The following is a 20,793-nucleotide window of genomic DNA, read 5'->3' as shown; positions in this document are numbered from 1 at the left end:
GAGCTATATAATCTAAGTGCTGTAAAAGCAGTCATTTTTTGCTTCATTAGAATAGACGAGTCTGATTTGGAACTGGAAGGATGCTCTAAGCAAGAAAGAAAGTAGGAAAAAGAGATGAAAGAAAATTTTTTAAAACTGGGGGGAAGTAGAATGGCTTGTCTGGTTAATTGTAAACTTGGAAAAAGTCTAAACCAATGGTCAGTTCTACACATTGATTTCTGAGTTATTTCTCAACTGTTTTTTTCTTCCAGGGTCATCCTGACATTTAGGTAACATTCTTTTTCTCCCTGCAAACTCATTACCGTTTATTTATTTGCTTGTCTTTTCCATATCCATTTCTCCTTTAGACTATAAACTTCATGGATAGGGCCTCATTGTCTTTGGGTTCCTTAGTGTCTAATCCAGTTTCTTGCACTTTGTCTAATCCACGGTGGTACATTTCCTCTGTGGCTGGTATGTGACTCTTAAAAGAAACTAACTTCAAAGAAGTTTAGTGATCATCAGATATTTTTTCCCCATACACATGTTCCTAACTGGTGATGGAATTGTTCTGTATTTTGATGGTGTCAGTGTTAAATCCTGATTGTGATACTGTACTATAGGTTTGTAAGATGTTACCCTTAGAGGAAATTGAATAAAAAGGTGCGCATTTTTTACAAGAGCATATGAATCTATAATTATCTTAAAAACTTAAATAAATTTTTGATATGCAAAAATTTTTTTTAAACTATTGTTTGGGAAAAAAAAGGTCTCTAACCAAGCAATTATATTTTGGAACTTTATAACACATAATTGTGTTAGTATATTGGTTTGGCTTTTAATAGAGATCAGATACCAGTGGCTTAAAAAAGATAGAAGATTAATATTTCTCTCACGTAGAAGTCTAAGCTAGTCCAGGGGTGAAGCAGGTTTGCTTCCTGAGGTCATCCAGGGACCAGAGTTTCTTCTGTCTTGTTTTGCCATTCCCTTGGTGGTATCCTCATGCACAAAGTCAAATCTGTCGGCCCACCACTCTACCTGGCTTCTAGCCCATGGGAAGGGTGAGGATTTTAAGAGAAAATAATTTCCTTTTAAGGATATAATCTAAAACTCGCATGGGCTGCTCCCAGTCACATCCCATTGGCTGGAATTTAGTCATATGGCCATAGTTTCCTGTAAGGAAGATTGGGAAATGTAGTTCTGCCCAGCTAAATCTCAGGGCGTTTTATTAATGAAAGAGAGCGTGGTATTGGGATCAGATACTCACTCTGCCCCAATGTTTGCCCTGGGATGCATGTTCAGTAACTTTATTGGTGAAACTGTCTTCCCTTATTTCACTGTACTTATATAGGAAAAGTATAGATGTTTGAAGAGTTAGGTATATTTGTTGGATCATTATGGCAATGAAAATTGGTATGAATATTTGCTTCCCCTTTCTCTAACCTCCTCAAAGACAAAGTATAACTTTTTTCTTCTTTGTATTTTTTATACCTGGCACAGAACCTAACCCTAATTAGGCACTCACTACCTATTTATTGACTGATTACCGTTTTATCTGTGTTGATTGAAATGTCTCTAGAAGAATTTTTCATAAGTATTTATAATAGCTGACCTGCTTTCTCCTTAATTTCTTCATGGTCTCTGTTTTGTTGCAGTATTACAGTCTCAAAATATATGAATATGACCCTTTTAGCAGATTTTTATAACTATGGATGACAGTATAGTATGTTATCATGTATTTTTTTGTATAGTTTTGCTTGAATAATTAGTGTCCTGTTATGTATTTTTTAGATATAAGAAATCAGTTATAGTGGCAAGTGGCATGTTTAGTAATATTAAAAAAAACAGTAATTTACCTTAATTTCATTGTCTTAATAGTTTACTTTTGAGTTCAAAATTTCTTAAAATGAGAGTTCTTTTTTCTTTGGTTATTATTTTATTGATGTTTCAGTTTGTCATACTTTATATTTTTCTCACATTTTTATTGTTAAGGATAAATAATCTTGAGTCACTACTTTTAAAAGGTGGAATCATCAACACTGGATTTTTTCTTTTAGTTAATTTCAGTACTTTTTTAGTTTTAGTTAGATGAATATTATTTTAAGCATTTATTCGGAGGACCTGAGGGATACAATTAAAAAACTTTGGAGACCATCCTTAATTTGGTTTTTAGAACAGAAGGAAATATACTGTAACTTTCCCTTATTTTTTTGGTGGAGAGAAGCTTTTTTTTGCCAACAGGAAAATACAATTCTACTAAGATTCTTGGGTCATAGATCAGAGGCTTGGATCAGCAAAAAGAAACAAACTTTTGGAAGAATTCTGGTCCAGTATTATGGCCAGTTTAAACTACAATGTAGGCAGTGGCAGGCTGCCTCATTTCTCCCTGTAAGGAAAGGCCACATAGCAGTAATATTTATCAGAGAAAGGAAGGAAGGCTGTCTGTCCGGTGGGGGTGGGGTGGGATAGCTTCTCAATAAAATGTTCATTTGTTGAGATTATAAGCAGCTTTGCAGCCCTCTTGAAAAAACTTGAAGGGGGGTGGTGGGGGGAAGGAGACTTCAAGTTCTGTTAAAAGCAAGTCAGAATTTTGTTTGTGAAATTTGTCCAGTGCTAGTCAACTCTTATTTCTCCTAGTAATGAAGATGCACAGATGTGAAGAGAATCCCCCCAAAAATAAAACACTTATATTTTACCTTGGAGAGCATTTCGTGATTTTTTTTTTTTTTTGCAGATTGAACTTTCTAATTGTGTTTTTCTTTGCTTGCAATCCTCGAACACACAGTGGTGGATATAGGGGTAGGCAGTCATGGAGCATACTCTGAGTGGAAGGAAGTGACTGGAAATTTTTTAAAATGTTAAGATAAACAACAAATCAGTCCCAAAGCAAGTAATACTTGGCTACTGGTTGTACTTTCTTACATAATTTTGATTTTCTTATTAAATGCCTCAAGTTTCCCAACTGTATCATGAACATTGTTTTGAATAAATTTGTGTTGTGTAGTGATCACTTATTTTTTTGGTTTGTTTTTAACTGAAGTACAGTTGATTTATATATAATGTGTTAATTACTGCTGTACAGCAAAGTGATTCAGTTATACATATATATTCATTCTTTTTTTTAAATATTCTTTTCCATTATGGTTTATCATGGGACATTGAATATAGTTCTCTGTGCTACACAGTAGGACCTTGTTGTCTGTCCATTTTATATATAACAGCTTACATCTACTAGCCCCAACCTCCCACTCCATTCCTCCCCCCACCTCCCCCTTGGCAACCACCAGTCTCTTCTCTATGTCCTGTTTCATAGATAGGTTCATTTGTGTCGTATTTTAGATTCCACATATAAGTGATAGTTTTTCTCTTTCTGACTTGCTTCACTTAGGATAATCTCTAGTTGCATCCATGTTGCTGCAAATGGCATTATATTGTTCTTTTTATGGCTGAGTAGTATTCCATTGGATATATGTACCACATCTTCTTTATCCATTCATCCGTGCTTGGACATTTAGGTTGTTTCCGTGTCTTGGCTATTGTAAATACTGCCGCTGTGAACTTTGCGGTGCATGTATCCTTTCGAATTATGGTTTTCTCTGGGCATATGCCCAGGAGTGGGATTTCTGGATCATATGGTAATTCTATTTTTAGTTTTCTGATGAATCTCCTTACATATAAGTCTTTCACCTCCTTGGCTAGGTTTATTCCTAAGTTGTTTTTTAATGTGATTAAATGCATTTTTTAATCCAGTTTCTGTATCAAGGAGATTTTTCTGGCCTTGTCAAATGAGTATGTAGCTATGATTCTTGTTCTGTACTTTGGCACTGCATATATAGTATGAGAATTATCTGTACTTTTAGGGTTTGGTAGACTTATTTGTAAAAAAAAAAAAAAAAATCTGGACTTGGATGGTTTTTAAGGATTGGCTCTTTGACTCTGGTTTACACTCTTATAAGGTTATTTGTCCATTCAGGCTTTCATCTTCTTTGGCCAATTTTGTTTTCTCCTAGATATTTTAATATTTTGCTTAGGTTTTCAAATATATTGGTATAAAGTTGTATGTGAAATTTTTTTTGTAATTATGTGTATGTTTTGATATGTAAAGAAAAATTTAGAAAGATACATAAGAAACTTAATATTATCTTGGTTATCTATGGGAAATGGAAGTGGAATTATGGGAATAGGGAATGACAGTCTTTAAAAATCTTATGTCCTTGGACAATATGAGAATTTCCAAACTATGGACTTGTTTTACTTTCATAATCAAAAAAGGGAGTGTTATTTCAAACTTTAAAATGTGAGAAGGTATAGAATATTGTACAGAAATAGATTCATCTTACAAGTCCCAGCACATTTCTTTTTTGTAGTTTTCCCCCAGAGCTGAGTTGTATTTTTATTTTTTTTTATTTATTTATTTTAATATCTTTATTGGAGTATAATTGCTTTACAATGGTATGTTAGTTTCTGCTTTATAACAAAGTGAATCAGCTATACATATACATATATCCCCATATCTCCTCCCTCTCGCATCTCCCTCCCACCCTCCCTATCCCACCCCTCTAGGTGGTCACAAAACACTGAGCTGATCTCCCTGTGCTATGCGGCTGCTTCCCACTAGCTATCTATTTTACATTTGGTAGTGTATATATGTCCATGCCACTCTCTCACTTCGTCCCAGCTTACCCTTCCCCCTCCCTGTGTCCTCAAGTCCATTTTCTTCGTCTGCGTCTTTATTCCTGTCCTGCCCCTAGTCCCAGCACATTTTAATTGTGTGTTTTCTTCTCAAGCTGGACTCTGGACTGTTTTCACACTGGGCGGTGTGGGCAGCAAAGCGGCTGCTGCTCCAGAAGTTTCTTCCCCTCTGGCCAACCAGAGTCTCCTGCTTCTGCTGGTGCTGGCCAACCTGACAGATGCTGCAGATGCACCAAACCCCTACAGACAGGCCATCATGTCCTTTAAGAATACACAAGGTTTGTGGTATTTTTTTTCCTCTGAATAGTCTTTCTAATGAGGAAAGAGGGTATTGTTTACCCCATATTGTGTACTTTCACTTGTGGAGATGACTGTGAAGTTGTATATTTTCAGGTTGGTTTAAGATGAGAAAAACTAAATTTTCTGTGTATATTCTCAGGAAGGTCAAGTAAATCTTAGATGAGGGCTGTGGTTCTTTATATCCATTTATATTTACACTTCTTTCAGAGATAACCAAGCCAGCATGTGCTTAATTTAGGTCCACCTCTCCTACATATTAGGGATAGGAATTAACCTGGAAAACTCCGAATGGTACATTATTTGAAATTTTTAATTTAAAATCTATATTCCATTTAGGGTTTTATATGACTAAAAATAGGAACAGAACTCAGCAGACTTTTTCTGCAAAGGGGCAGATGGCTTTTGTGGTCTCTGTCACCACCTCTTAACTACCATTGTAGCACAAAAGCAGCATAGGTAATACATAAGCAAATGAGCATGACTGGGTTCCAGTAAAACTTTATTTCCAAAACAGGTGGTGGTGTGCCTGTGGGCTGTAATTTGCCAAAACCCTGAAGTAGAGCACGCGCAGATAGTTCCATGTTGAGGCAGTAATCACTTATCAGAAGGTTAGACTCGAGAAGCAAGATTAACATGGTAGCTAGATTTTCAAAATACATCCAACGCTAATATAATTAAGATGGGTAAGAAGTGCAGTTATTGGCTAGGAAGATTTTTAACACTTCTGGTGCTCTTTGCTTTGTTCCTTTCCAGAGCTGTTCTAGGATACGTTTCTTATAGACAGTGTTTGTTGAACCTTTGCCAATTCTGGCATTATTATTTGCAGGGGGATATGATTCTCTAACAATTAGATAGATAAGAAATGAAAACTCATGTATCTAATAGTATTTTCTGTTCTCATTGCGGTACTCTTCTTAGTGACAGTGTGACTTTAGGGTTAAAAAAGGAAGTTTTGGAGTCAAGCTGACCTGAGTTCATGTCACACTCCTGTCACTTCAAAGCTGTGAGGGCTTTCACAGTTTGCTTAATCTCAATAAGCCTCAATGGCCTTTTCTGTAAAATGAAGATAGTATCACCTAATAGGATTTGTATAAGTACCAAACAAGGTAAGGTTTTGAAATGATTAGCTCAGATTTTGCAACATAGCAGGTGTTCAGTATATGGTATCTGCTATTATTGCTTTTGCTGCTCTGGCCAAATGATACTGTTTAGGGTTGAACCTTCTTGGGAGAGTCATCTTTTGGGAGACTGTGGTACAGAACAGTGTGATTCAGAACATTGGCTTTAGGGTTAGACTGACCTGGGTTCATATCCCAGATTATATTCTTTATATACTAGTTTCCTTATTTGTGAAGCAGGGATTATAATCTCTACCTCATAAGGTTCTTAGAAGAATTAAGTGAGCGTTTATCATAGGACAGACTCACTAAATTATTGCTGCTGTTGTAAGAAACAGTATAATGTGGTGAAAACAACAGGAGCTGATCTGTGTTTACTCAGGGATGATCTTTGAAAAGTTGCTTAATCTCTCTAAGCCTCTATTTCATCCTTTGTAAAACTGGTCAGTGTAATGCCATGGTTGTCATATGGGTTAAATAAAGGATAATACACATAAAGCTGTCAGTATAATGGCTGGTTCATAGCACTTACTAGCTAGTAACGTATAGCCACACAACATATGTATTCCATTTGTAGTCAGGTATAATACAGGTTGATGAACCTGTGTTATTCTGCTTCCATTGTAAAGAGGTGTAGTGTGTCCAGCATCTTCCTCCACCAAGTCTTCTGTAAATCCTGTAATATTTGCATACTCACAATATATCCAACACTTCCTTTTGCCATCCTTTGCAAAAATATAGGTCAGTCTTACAAAACAATTATTTTTGTAAGTGTCAAAAATACAGTGCTAGGATTGAAAAAATAACCTATGTTCTGAATGTGGAAGGAAAAGTGAGGGCACTTTGTAGTAAAGTTGAAGACATTTTTTAGATGCATTTTTTCACAAATGTAAAGGTTAAAAAGGAAAATCTGAGAGACATAGGACTGTGCTATCATAAAGATTTTGTTGGCACACGTTTCTTTTCCATAAGAGCACAGCTTCTGGAAATGTTAAAGCAGTGGTTTTTTAAAATTTTGTTTTGTTTTGTTTTTTTTGCTAGTGGTTCTGGGTCTTTAAAAAAACAATTCTTTATGCATACTTGTCAAAACACATTAAAATATCAGCTCTTTGTGCTGTTATGTTCCAGTGTTTTATCTGATGAGACTATAATTTTCTCTAAGTCAGTTGACCTAGCTTTACCTCCTTTTTAACTTCCTAACCTTGCTTGCTTCAGTTTTTAAACAAATCCAGTAAACTGTAGGAAAGGGGCTATGTCAGTTTCGGAATATCAAGAATTTTCCCTATGTGGATTGTAATTTATGCTTTTCATCATTCCAGTAACTCTACTTTAAAAAAAAAGTTTCTTAGTAGTTGTAGTCAATTAATTTTAAGTTTTCCTTTAAACAAAAATGTTTTATGTTTTCCAAGAGTTGTCTTAGGTTTGGTATGTTCTATTATAGAAGCTAATGTTGAACATACTGATTTTGATATCATTTTAAAATTATCTAAATTATATGTTATCCTAGCTATTTTCTTCATAAATGGATTGATGACATTGATGGATACTTCAGCCGTGATAATTCACTTGAAAAAAATTAACTTAGCTTCAAGGCAGTTTTTTTTTTTTTCTTTTTAACTCAAATCTTACAAGAGAATTTTCTGTTTGTCTCTAGATATTTTTATTTAGGACTGATGGCCATTTAGTTTTGGTAACAAAGCATTTCAATGTTGTGGTTAAATTGTATGTATTAAAGGTTTTTTTTTTTTTGCCTACCCCCATAGCTGTATTTATTTAAGCTCATATTTTTATTGACAATTTAATTCAGCTATGTTAATGCAAAAATAGTAGTGGAGTCAAACTGCGTGACTTAGTTTAGTTTTTTTTTTATACTTGGCTTTTTTAAAAAAAGTCACTCTGTTACATGCTATTTGTTCATATATTTATAATCATTGGAAAGCTGTGGTTTAGATAGTACAGAGAAATAAATTGTCCAAGTTTAGGTTGGGTTGGGTTTTTGTGTTTTGTGTGTGTGTGTGTGGTTGTTTTTTTGTTTGTTTTTGTTTCTTTTGTTTTTGGTGAGAACATTTCAGTTCTACTCTCGTAGCAAATTTCAAATATACAGTACTGTGTTATCAACTGTAGTCATGTTTTAGTGTAGTTGTTTTTTCGGTAAAATTTAGAATACAACTTGAAATTTTGAGCCTGAAATGTAACAACTTATACAAAATTAATGGGAACTGAATTGTATACATTAACAATACTTTTATTATTTATTATTTAATATCAGGCACAGTCTAGAAAATAGATGTAATATTTTAAAAATTTTGTGTTTTCCGTATTCCAGATAGCAGTCCTTTCCCCTCGTCAATTCCACATACTTTCCAGATTAACTTTAACAGTTTGTATATGGCCCTGTGTGAACAGCAGACATCTGATCAAGCAACTCTCCTTTTGTATACATTGCTCCATCAGAACAGTAATATTAGAACATACATGTTGGCTCGCACAGATATGGAAAATCTTGTAAGTATCATATTAAACATGGTTTTATATTTTATAATATTTTGAAGAGTAATTTCTTTTCCCAAGAGGATATGTATATTTGCCTGGTTGCAAACGCGATAGTCAAGAGGTTGATAGGGAGATGCCACCAGGCAAAGGCAGTTTTGCCTTTGTATGAGTTTTACAGTGTAGGAGACAGTGCACGTAGAGATGGCGTCACAGTGCAGAGCAAGAGAGCACACAGCACAGCAAACTTCCTTGTCTTTAGGTCCTTAACAGCCACCCAGTGCCCATAATTCAGCCTGGATGAAGTCCTCCAAGAAGCACTGGCTGCCATTGTCAAGAAGATTTTTATACCCTCTTGGTTCCTTTCCACTACCAAGTGCCTGCTCACTAAGTTCAAGTAGCTGGTCACAGTTGTTGCATATTCCTAATGAGTATGGCTAAAAGGAAGGGTGATTTTTCAACTCAGTTTCCCAAATGTCCTATCCCTTCAACAGGCTTTGACACTAAGGCTGTCTGAACTCAGTTCCTGGAGTGTTATAGTTATTTTAAGGTACCATTGCCAGATATCATATAAATGTACATTACCCTTTACTATGTGAGTGAAATTGGTTCCAAGTTTTTGCCCATAGACAAAAACTCCTGTGGGCAGTTATTGATTCCATTATAATTAATGTGTAAACAAAAATGTTTCTGTGAAAAGTAAGCTGTCTCACTAAGGTGTTGATGTCATGTTTGAAATACATAATTATTTATGTATACTTATTAATTATGTGTGTATATTATGTATACATAATTATTTATGTATATATTATGTATAATGTTGGACTGTTCATGCATTAATAAAATTGTGAACATCTCTGAAATAGCTGGCAGCTTGCTGGTGGCAACAGGAATGTCCCCTCTGCACCAGTTTTTATAGAGTGATAGCAGGATTCACGAGGGATTTGGTGGCCACTTTGTTTCAGCATTAAACATGAAAATAATGAGTAAATGTGGAATATTAGAATTTATTTGAAGAGCATATTCTATGTCAGAGTGACAGTAAGGACAAAAAAATGTGATGAACGAAGCCATCTGCGCACCAGCTATATGTGGAAAACATTGGCTTAAATAGCAAACTTGGGTGTGACAGTGTACGGCTCATGTGAGTAAAAGCTTGTAAAGAAAAGGCTTGCTTACTAATGGGTGAGTGAATATAAGCAGAGACAATTCTGAGCATGATGAAGCCTAAGAAAAATGATGGGAATAAGCAGAAAGCCCATGACATCATCGGCTCTAGAAAGTTCCATGGTAAGGATGTTGGTACAAAAGATCATGCAGGGGAACAGTTGTCTGTATATGATGACTTAACACCAGTGAAAAGTTAAAAGATTTTGTTTGGGGATTTTTTGGGGGGCTGGGATGGGGTGAGGTGGGGCTTGTAAATTTGTTTTTGTTTTTAATGTCTTGCATAGATTACTTTTATAATGTTTTAACTGATGTCCTTCCCTTTCCTTTCTCTTCTATAATTTGTTGAGTCTGTGATTAGAAAATATGTTACTGGTAGGAAATTCACTACGCTGATCTGATTTTGTTGTTAACAATTCTTTTATCCTACAATCTTTGCTGTTAAGAAGGTAATGCTTGATATATTGCAGTGTTTGTAAGAATACCTTACTGTGTAAGTTCCTGCTAGGCTGGAGGCCAAATCGCCTCTGTTGAGTGTCAGGTGTTGACCATGAGCCTAAATGGTCTCTGTAAACCCAACCTTTACGTGGCGGCAGACCTTTGCAGAAGAGGATGCTTTTCTCTGCTGGTACTTTAGTTATACAAATGGAAAGTACTTTCAGTCACAGGCTGGTTTGTGAAATTAAAGCAAAGGGTACATGATAAAAGTATAGAGGTTTAAAACATTGGTTTTATAATAAAGTAATTGTAATAGTAAATTAAAAATTTTATTCACTAGGTTTTACCAATTCTCGAGATTCTGTATCATGTGGAAGAAAGAAATTCACACCATGTCTATATGGCCCTTATAGTATTGTTGATCCTTACAGAAGATGATGGCTTCAATAGATCCATTCACGAAGTGGTAAGTTACCTTCACTTTAATCAGAGTTACAGAACAGACACGTCACTCCATAAAATTTACTACCCTTAGGACCCTACTTCCTTCTTTTCCTTCTGGTAGATATTTCTGCAAGTGCCTGACTTAGAAATGGTGTGCCTTTCTTCAGATTTATGAAGTGATGCTTTTGTTTTTTTGTTTTTTTTTTGTTTGTTTGTTTGTTTGTTTTTGTTTTTTGCGGTACGCGGGCTTCTCACTGCTGTGGCCTCTCCCGTTGCGGAGCACAGGCTCCGGACGCGCAGGCTCAGCGGCCATGGCTCACGGGCCCAGCCGCTCCGCGGCATGTGGGATCTTCCCAGACCGGGGCACGAACCCGCGTCCCCTGCATCGGCAGGCGGACCCGCAACCACTGCGCCACCAGGGAAGCCCGCTTTTGTTTTTTTTTGAATGACTATTAGCTACTATTAAAAACTCTGTCAAAATAGTTTCTTTAGTAATTGATAGAAATGTTTTTGCTGCAGTGAGATCATTTTTCTTCTCCGTTTCCACTTTTTAGTTGTGGCAGAAATTATCAAACAGGTTTGCTCCTTTTATATAGAATGAGTGAAAGAGTAGGGAAGAAGAAGAGGATTGAAAATTGTTTTGTAAAACAATGTAAAATAGTGTAGTATAATTTAACTCCTTAAATTTTAGTCCTGTTTGTGAGTTCCATTCCCAAACTGATTTTATCTTCCTTTTTGGTATTTTCTTTGTGTCAAAGTAATACGTGTACATAGTTTTAAAACTTACACAGAAGTACTAGGTTTTAATGCAAACTAGCAGACCCCAATGTCTACCCCATACCTGATTACCACTCTCCAAAGACAAATGCTGTCAGCTCTGTCCATGTTTCTAAATAACATGCTTATATTGTTATTTCTTGATTTTTCAGATTTAGAGATTAACTGCTCTCCCTCCTGCACATCTTGAGTGTTCCCTCTGGGTTCCTAGACCCCTTTCCAGCACAGAGACTTTTTCCTTCTTCCATCTTATTATCATTTTTGGTTAACTCAGCTTTTACATTATTATGATTTTGTTAACTATTATTCTACCCTCAGATGGAGTGTATGGTAATTGTATTTCCTTTCTTGTACCTGTTTTAATTTTTCTGTAGCACATCATTGCCCTGTTTTATATTCATATACCAATCACTAATGCAACTCCCAACTTCAGCAGAACCGAGAACTCCCTCTAAAGCTATTAAAACATATTGCATATTTTCTCCGTTTCATTTTCATCTTTGGCTCCTGTCTTAGTCCTCATTGGAGGCTTTCCTCAAATGTGTGGTGATTCTTGCTTATCTGTTTCTATTGAGCATGCACTGAAACGATTGCAAGTTCTGTGTGTGGGCAAGACTTTTTCAGCGTAATGAGCTCTACATACTCTATTTCTCTGGGTGTCCTACTCGCTGTAGGCCTTTTCTTTTGGGGTAATTGATCAATTTCTGAGAAGGGATTCTTCCAGTCTAGTGTGGGGGTCGACTGGGAGAATGGGGCTATAGGGGTCTCACTCTTCTTCGGATACAGGCACCTTCTTCGGATACAGGCACCTTCTTCTTCTTCAGAGCTTTCATGTCCTCTTTACTCTTCTCTACTGTTCCTGTTGAAACTATTTTTGCCTCTTACGTAGCGTGACCATCATTTCAACTAAGGTTTAAGGGATTTTGACACTGTAGAAAGAGGATAAAACATACACATTTTTGGATTCTTTTATTTAGTAAAGTACCACGAGAGAAAATATTTGCACTGACTTAGGTTTTTTTTTAAACTAGCATTTATCTTTCTTTTGATAAGAAGTTGAAAAACCAGTGTGATTTTTAAGACGTTTTAAAATTGAAGTATAAAACAGAAAGTACACAAATTTTAAAGGTACAACTTATGAGTTTCTATGTATGTATATATACCTGTATTATTACCACCTAGATCAAGTTATTGAACATTTCTAGCATAGTAGAAGACTCCCTTTTGCCCTGTTCTGGTCAGTATCCCACACCAAACTACATTCTGCATTCCCTCCTAATAGATTAGTTTTTGCTTCTCCTTGAATTATAGTTGTCACTGGAGGCAAATGGGTAAAGGATACATGGGATATCTGCATTTTTCTTAAAACTACAATTATTTCAAAATAAAAAGTATAATTTAAAACATTGGGGAGAAATTTGGAAAAATACTTTTCAAAAGAAGATATGTAAGCACATGCAAAGTACACGAAAAATGCTTACTATTACTGGGCATTAGGAAATGAAATTAGGGTGTTCTCTTTTATTTTGGCTTCTTTCACTGAAAACTGATGCTAAAATTCACCCGTGTTACTGTATCATTAGTTTGTTCTTTATTATTGCTATGTACTATTCCATTTTATGAATATGCCACAGTATATTTATTCATTCCCTTCTTGGTGGATATTTGGCTTTTCTTTCCCCACTTTGGGGCTATTTTTGCTAAAGCAGCTGTGCACATTTTTGAACATGTATTTTGGTGGACATATGCACTCATCCTTTTGGGCATATACCTAGGAGTAGAATTGCTGGGTCATAATACAGGTGTGTGTTTAGTTTTAAGGGATACAGGTAAAATTGAAGCTGTGTATACCCCACAAGTCAGCATTTCACTCCAAGGTTATCTAGGAAGATTCTTGCACATTTGCAGAGAAGACATGCTTATTAGTGGTCATCTACAGCACTGTTTATAATATTGAAAATGTGTGGAACATGCAAAGTAAAACAGTCAGGGTACTGGCTATATCAGAGCAAGAAAGGGGAATGAAAATGGGGAAGGGTGCACAGTGGGGCTTCCCCTAGGTCTGTAATATTCTTTTCACTTCAACAGCAGCAAAAACAAAAGTAAAAGAAGTAACCACACAAAACTTTGAACCATATCTGACCAAAATATTAAGATTTGACATAATTTAACAGTGGATATACTTTTTATTATATTATTTTCTATACTTTTTTGTATCTTCATTATGTTTGGTAATTAAAACAATTTTAAGTTAGCACAGGATTTTGCATTAAAATTAAATTTTACTGACTGCCAAAACAGGGATGGTAAGATAGGGAAGGCATTAGATTCAGTTAACATTCAAGTCCATTCCATAAGGATTTCAGGATATTCTAGATGACATTTAGGTGTTTAAACAAATTGTTCTTTTTCTCTAGAGTCTAACTTTCTTGTTGATCTGTTTACTTTTATCCTTTTCCTTTTTATGTGTAATAGTAAAAATGAGTCAGTCAAGTGTTTTTACAAAGTTCTCTACGTGGAATCATCCACTGTGGACCTAGCTGTCCGTGAAATATATTCTGGTATCTTATTCGGGTTAGAATTATCATTTCTTAATACCCAGTGATACTGAGCATTTTTCATGTACTTTTCATGTGCTTATACATTTGCTTTTGTGAAGTATTTTCCAAGTTTTTCCCCATTGTTTTAAATTATACTTCTTATTTTGAAATAATTGTAGTTGTAAGAAAAATTCAGAGAGATCCCATGTACCTTTTACCTGTTTTCATTCAGTGACAGCTATAATTGCAAAACAGTAGTATAGTACCACAACCAAGACATGGACTTTGAAATAGTCGTGATTCAGAGCATTTCCATCACCAAGGGGATGTCCCTCATGTTGCCTTGTTTAGCCATACCTCCTTTTATTATTTATTTATTTATTTATTTATTTATTTATCTATCTATTTATGGCTGTGTTGGGTCTTTGTTTCTGTGTGAGGGCTTTCTCCAGCTGTGGCAAGCAGGGGGCCACTCTTCATCGTGGTGTGCGGGTCTCTCACTATCGCGGCCTCTCTTACTGCGGAGCACGGTCTCCAGACGCGCAGGCTCAGTAATTGTGGCTCGTAGGCCCAGCCGCTCCGCAGCATGTGGGATCCTCGCAGACCAGGGCTTGAACCCGTGTCCCCTGCATTGGCAGGCAGACTCTCAACCACTGCGCCACCAGGGAAGCCCCCCATACCTCCTTTTTTAAAAATTGGATTTTTGTCTTACTGTTGACTTGTAAAGCTTCTTTATATATTCTGAATCATGTGGATTTTTTTCCAGTCTGTAAATATAGTGAATTATATACTGATTAATTTTTGAATATTAAATCAACCTTGCATTCATGGGATAAACTACGCTTGGCCATGATGTAGTATACTTTTATATATTTTTTCATATACAATTTGGTTAAGTTTTGAGCTTTGGTACTTTGTGTATTTCAAGGTATTTGTACACTTCTAAGGTATCACATTCATTGTCATTAGTTGTTCATAATACATTCTTATTACTTTTTTTTAAATTTATTACCTTTTGGGCTTCCCTGGTGGCACAGTGGTTGAGAGTCCGCCTGCCGATGCAGGGGACACGGGTTCGTGTCCCTGTCCGGGAAGATCCCACATGCCGTGGAGCGGCTGGGCCCATGAGCCATGGCCGCTGAGCCTGAGCGTCCAGAGCCTGTGCTCCACAATGGGAGAGGCCCGCATACCGCAAAAAAAAAAACAAAACAAACTTATTACCTTTTATATCTGTAATGACCATAGAGATGTTAACCTCTCTCAATCTTGGTATTGGAATGTGTGTCTTTTCTCTCTTATTCTTCATCTATCTGGCTAGAGGTTTTTCTTCTCTTCTCTTCTCTTCTCCTTTCTTTTTTCCCTCTCCTTCTCTCTCCCTCCCTTTCTGCCTTTCTTCATTCCCTCCGTTAAAATCTTTTCAAAGGACCAACTTTTGATTCCATTGAATTTTCTCAATTTTTAAAAATGTCATTAATGTCTGCTCTTTATTTCCTTTCTTCTGCTTGCTTAAGCTTTACTTGTTCTTTATTTTTTTCAGTTCTTTAGGTAGAAGCTTAGATCTTTGATTTTATATCTTTCTGCTTTTCTATTACAAGCAAAATATATGAAAGCTAGTAAGATTGATAAATCCCTAGAAAGATGATCAAGAAAAAAAGCTACAAACATTATTGAGAGTGCGAGTGCATATGAGGATCAGGAAAGGTTCCACAGATATTTAAAAATCCTCAGAGGATACTATTGATACAAGTAATTTTATACCATAAAATTTAAATGTTACATGAAATGGACACATCCCCTCCCCCTCTAGAAAAAACTTAAGCAAAGCTCACAGAAGGAACAGAAAATCAAAATAATTGTTTATATTAAAGAAATTGGCTTTGTAATGTAAAATCATCCTAAATAGAAAATTGTAGGCACAGATGATTTTTTTACCTATGAATTCTTCTGAAAATTGAAGGAAGAAATAACACCAGTCTTATAGAAGCTCATCTAGATGGTAGAAAAAAGGGAAATCTTTCCAGCTCATTTTAGGAGGCCAACATAATCTTGATACCAAATTTAACAAAATTTGAATAGGAAAATTGCAAGCATGTGTCATTTATGCAAATAGACAGGAAAGTAGAAACAAAATATAAACAAACTGAACCAGCAATATGTGAAATGATAACATGTCATAATCAAGGTGGATTTATTCAGGAATGAAATGTTGGCTTAACATTTGGAAACCAATGAATGTAATTCATCATTTTAACAGAATAAAGGAGAACTGTCAAATGATAAATCTAAATAGATACCAAGAAAGTATTGTGTAAAATTGAGTCTCTTTATTCTTTAAAAACAAATAAGCAAACAAACAAAAAACAAAACTTAATGAATCAGGAGGAAAATTCTTAATCTGATGAAGGGTATCTACCAAAAAAAGAAATAAACAACTGTGTTAAGCATCATATCTAATGATAAAATGTTAAAAGTCTTCATTCTGAGATCATGAACAAGTCAAGGATATCTGCTAGCAATACTCTATTGAACATGTGATTGGAGGTCTTTTCAGTGTATTATAGAAAGAAAAAGAACTAAAATATGTAATACTAGAAAGGAAATAAAACTTTTTTCAGATGATATGATTATATAGATAGAAAATTCAAAGACATCTATATATAAAATGTTAGAGTTAGTAAGTGAGTTTAGTAAGATTGGTGGGTGTAAGATCAGTCTTAAAAAAATTGTATTTCTCATACCAGCAATAAGTAGAATATGGATTTTTTGAAAGATACCTTTTACAGTAGCATCATAAAATATCAAATACTGGGCTTCCCTGGTGACGCAGTGGTTGAGAGTCCGCCTGCCGATGCAAGGGACACGGGTTCGTGCCCTGGTCTGGGAAGATCCCACATGCCGCGGAGTGGCGGGACCCATGAACCATGGCCGCTGAGCCTGCGCGTCCGGAGCCTGTGCTCCGCAACAGGAGAGGCCACAACAGTGAGAGGCCCACGTACCGCAAAAAAAAGGAAAAAAAAAAAAGGAAAAAAAGAAACAGTGGGTGAAACTGAGGAAAAAAGAAATACAGCGCCACTTCCCCACTGTGTCCCAACACACACACACAAATCTCAATATATCTGCTGGGATGGAGTATTGTTACTCTCACATACCCTGGAGCCCTGATGGAGTAAATAAGATTCTGAGTTTAGGCATCTGTCATTGAGGGGCTTAGGCCTGAAATGTTGTACCTTAAACACACGCAGATGGGCCTTGTATCCAAGGCCAGTGCCCAAAGGGTGAAATCAGACAGTCTTCTCCCTTTTTTTCTTGATGAGTCTGGCTAATGTTTTATCAATTTTGTTTATCTTCTCAATGAACCAGCTTTTAGCTTTACTGATCTTTGCTATTGTTTCCTTCATTTCTTTTTCATTTATTTGTGATCTGATGTTTATGATTTCTTTCCTTCTGCTAACTTTGAGGGTTTTTTGTTCTTCTTTCTCTAATTGCTTTAGGTGTAAGGTTAGGTTGTTTACTTGAGATGTTTCTTGTTTCTTGAGGTAGGATTGTATTACTATAAACTTCCCTCTTAGAACTGCTTTTGTTGCATCCCATAGGTTTTGGGTCATTGTGTTTTCATTGTCATTTGTTTCTAGGTATTTTTTGATTTCCTCTTTGATTTCTTCAGTGATCTCTTGGTTATTTAGTAGTGTATCGTTTAGCCTCTATACATATCTTTTTAAAAGGAGGTGCTCAATGACTTAGTAATTCTGCTTCCTAGCAAACTCTTGCCGAAGTGCTTGTGAAGTCACTGAGTACCACACACTGGGTAACGTATAACAGGGATTTTACAGATATTTTTGTTTTCAAAATCTGTGTAATTCCTGACTTTAGGTAATTAATGGCCAGATACTACAAGTATGGAGAGTAAGGACTCCCTGGTTTCTGAGTTTAATGTAGTGAGATTTTGGATAATGAGGGTAAGGATCTATATTGTAACATTGATTTTAATAGGGAAAAAACTGGAAATAACCTAAATTTCCATAATAGAAGAGTGGATAAAAAAATATGACCTATTGGCACAAGACTGTACCATGCTTGGATGGAATGAAGTAGAGGTGATTTTCAACTATTTACCTGTCACGGATCAAAATCGTCCAGTAAAAATGGTTGTTGTCCATATATCCTTTGTCCTCTGCTGTACATTAATTGCCAAACCACGAGGAAGTCCTGAAGGAGTGGCTTGGGGCAGCAGCTATTTACTAACTAGTATAGAAGCAGTTCATTAAAAAAACAACTAGTACTGTTAGACCTTGGCGTATGTGGTAAACATAATTCTTTATATATATATATATATATATATATATATATATATATATATATATATATATATATATATATCAATATAGAGGAGTTGCAGAGACCTATTGAGTGAAAAAATTTGGATGCAAACAAATACTTAAGTATATCAGTTTACTATTGCTGCCATAACAAACTGGGTGGCTTAAAACAACAGAAATTGCTTGTTACCGTTGTGGAGACTAGAAGTCCAAAAGCAAGGTGTTGGCAGGACCATGGTCTCTCTGAAGGATCTAGGGGAGTGATTCCTTGCCTCTTTCTAGCCTCTGGTCATCATTCCTTGGTGTTCCTTGGCTTGCAGCTGCATCCAGCCTCTGCGTTGGTCTCACATGGCCTTTTCTCATGTACCTGTTTGTCTCTCCTCCTTCTCTTATAAGGACACCAGTCATATAGGATCTAGGGCCCACCCTAATCCAGTGTAATGTCATCTTAACTTGATTGTGTCTACAAAGACCCTATTTCCAAATAAGGTCACATTCACAGGTTTTGGGTGACATGAATTTGGAGGCCACTGTTCAACCTGATACATTATGGTACTGTTTATGTAAAGTAGAAAATATACAAAGGAATGCTGGGTTTTGGTTGTGTGTGTGTGTGTGTGTGTGTGTGTGTATACATATAAAGTATTTGAAATGGACGGGAAAGATATATACTGAACTCAAGATAGTGCTTGTCCCTCTTTGGGGGAATAAAATGAGATTTTCATCTTAAAAAATAAAACATTAACGTTAAATGTTAATGTTAATAAAATGTTAATGTCATTTGTGGGAGTATGGAAGTTCATTATTCTTTGTGCTTTTCTATATATGTTTAATTTTTTAAAGAGTTGATATTATATAATATGTTACTATATAATATTCTAGCCTTTGTAACATATGGAAGAGATATATTCAATAAAAACAAATCCTATGGGGGGAAGAAGCTGAAAAGAAGACCTAGAACCACAAACAATTCTCATATACTTTTTTTTTTTTTTTAATAAATTTATTTATTTATTTATTTTCAGCTGCATTGGGTCTTTGTTGCTGTGTGCGGGGTTTCTCTAGTTGCAGCGAGCGGGGGCTACTCTTCCAGTGCACGGGCTTCTCATTGCCGTGGTTTCTCTTGTTGCGGAGCACGGGCTCTAAAGCACAGGCTCAGTAGTTGTGGCGCACAGGCTTAGCTGCTCCATGGCATGTGGGATCTTCCCGGACCAGGGCTTGAACCCGTGTCCCCTCCAGGCGCAGGGATGCCCCGCAGCCTCGCAGGAACTCGCGGATGTTGCTCAGGCACTCGCCCTCGCTCCGGGGCTCCGGGTAGACCTGCAACACAGAGCGCAGGCGCTGAGCGCCGCGGGCTGCGCCCCGAGGGGAACGCGATGCGGCCCCGGCGGGTGTGCCGGCCGCACGAGCGACCAGGGCGGGCTGCCCCGGTGGCCCGGAGCTAGCCCGGCCGCCCCCGGCGCCCGCCCGCTCGGCCACCGCCTCTCCTCACCCTCTCTCATATACTTTTTGAGAAGGAAGATATTTTCAGACCCTTGAGGAGTTTCCTTCTACATGTTTGAGTTATTTTGGCATAAAATGTTAAATGTATGTAATGTGTAATCAAGATGATAACAGTCTACAGCTATTAAACTGTATGGATGTTGAATGCAAGAGATGAGGAATTTTTTTAATAAGAACCAAATAAATAGGTCAAGAACTACAGCCAGGTTACCAAGAAAATTTTCTGTATGCTGCCTAGTATGCATTAATGTCCCCTGGGAAGCTGTGTGAGCTCTATAGCTAGTTAGTTTTAATTTTTCTGAAACACTACCAGAATTTCCAGATAATGACTTATTTTTCACAGGAGGAAAAGACAGACCTTTATGTAAATGCCAAATTGGATTTCTGATTTTCATAGTAACATCATAAGTTTACTATGTGGATACTCATTAAATATTTGTTGAATGTTAAATGAATAAGACTACTTTTATTCAAAACACTTCTTCCATCCAGTTACATAGTAGACACGCACAAGTAAACGCTAAGAACCAATGACCTTGATTTCAAATAAGGTGGCTTATGATAATTTATTTCTTAAACACAGGAGCTAAGAGAGAGGAGAAACCAAACTATGCTCAAGTGTGTGTATGCTCAAGTGTGACCTTTTAAAAGACAGAGACTCCTCTCACTAGTAAAGTTGCCTAATGAGTGTCCTGGGTTAGTATTCCCTTGGAGACATAGAACAGTGGTCTTAACCTTGTTGGTCTTTACACTTAAAAGTAGTTTAGGATGCCAAATAATGTCTTTATGTGGATTATTGTTCTCTACATTTACTGTATTGGAAATTAAAACTGACATCTTTTAAAAATATTTGATTAGTTCATTTAGAAATAATTATTATGATAATAAACCCCATTACATGTTAGCATCAGTAACATATTTTTATGAAAGTAACTATTTTCCACAAACAGAAGTTTAGCAAGAGAGTGGCATTGTTTTACATTTTTGCCTTAGATTCTCATGTCTCCCTCTGTCTTAAATTTGTTGTGC

At 36.3% G+C, this 20,793-nt stretch overlaps 1 protein-coding gene across 1 annotated transcript in view; it reads left to right on the top strand.

The window, feature by feature from the left end:
• Positions 1-20,793, top strand: part of DYM (dymeclin) — a 388,749-nt gene that overhangs the window by 148,284 nt on the left and 219,672 nt on the right. Inside the window, exons 9-11 of the mRNA XM_079717304.1 lie at positions 4,767-4,953; positions 8,420-8,594; positions 10,525-10,650. Coding sequence (XP_079573430.1) covers positions 4,767-4,953; positions 8,420-8,594; positions 10,525-10,650 — 488 coding nt within the window. The remainder of the gene's footprint in view (positions 1-4,766; positions 4,954-8,419; positions 8,595-10,524; positions 10,651-20,793) is intronic.

Source organism: Hyperoodon ampullatus, assembly GCF_949752795.1.
Source record: "Hyperoodon ampullatus genome assembly, chromosome: 13".
Taxonomy (NCBI): Eukaryota; Metazoa; Chordata; class Mammalia; order Artiodactyla; family Ziphiidae; genus Hyperoodon; species Hyperoodon ampullatus.
Note: the sequence above shows the minus strand (reverse complement) of the source record. Positions and strands in the feature narration are given on the sequence as shown.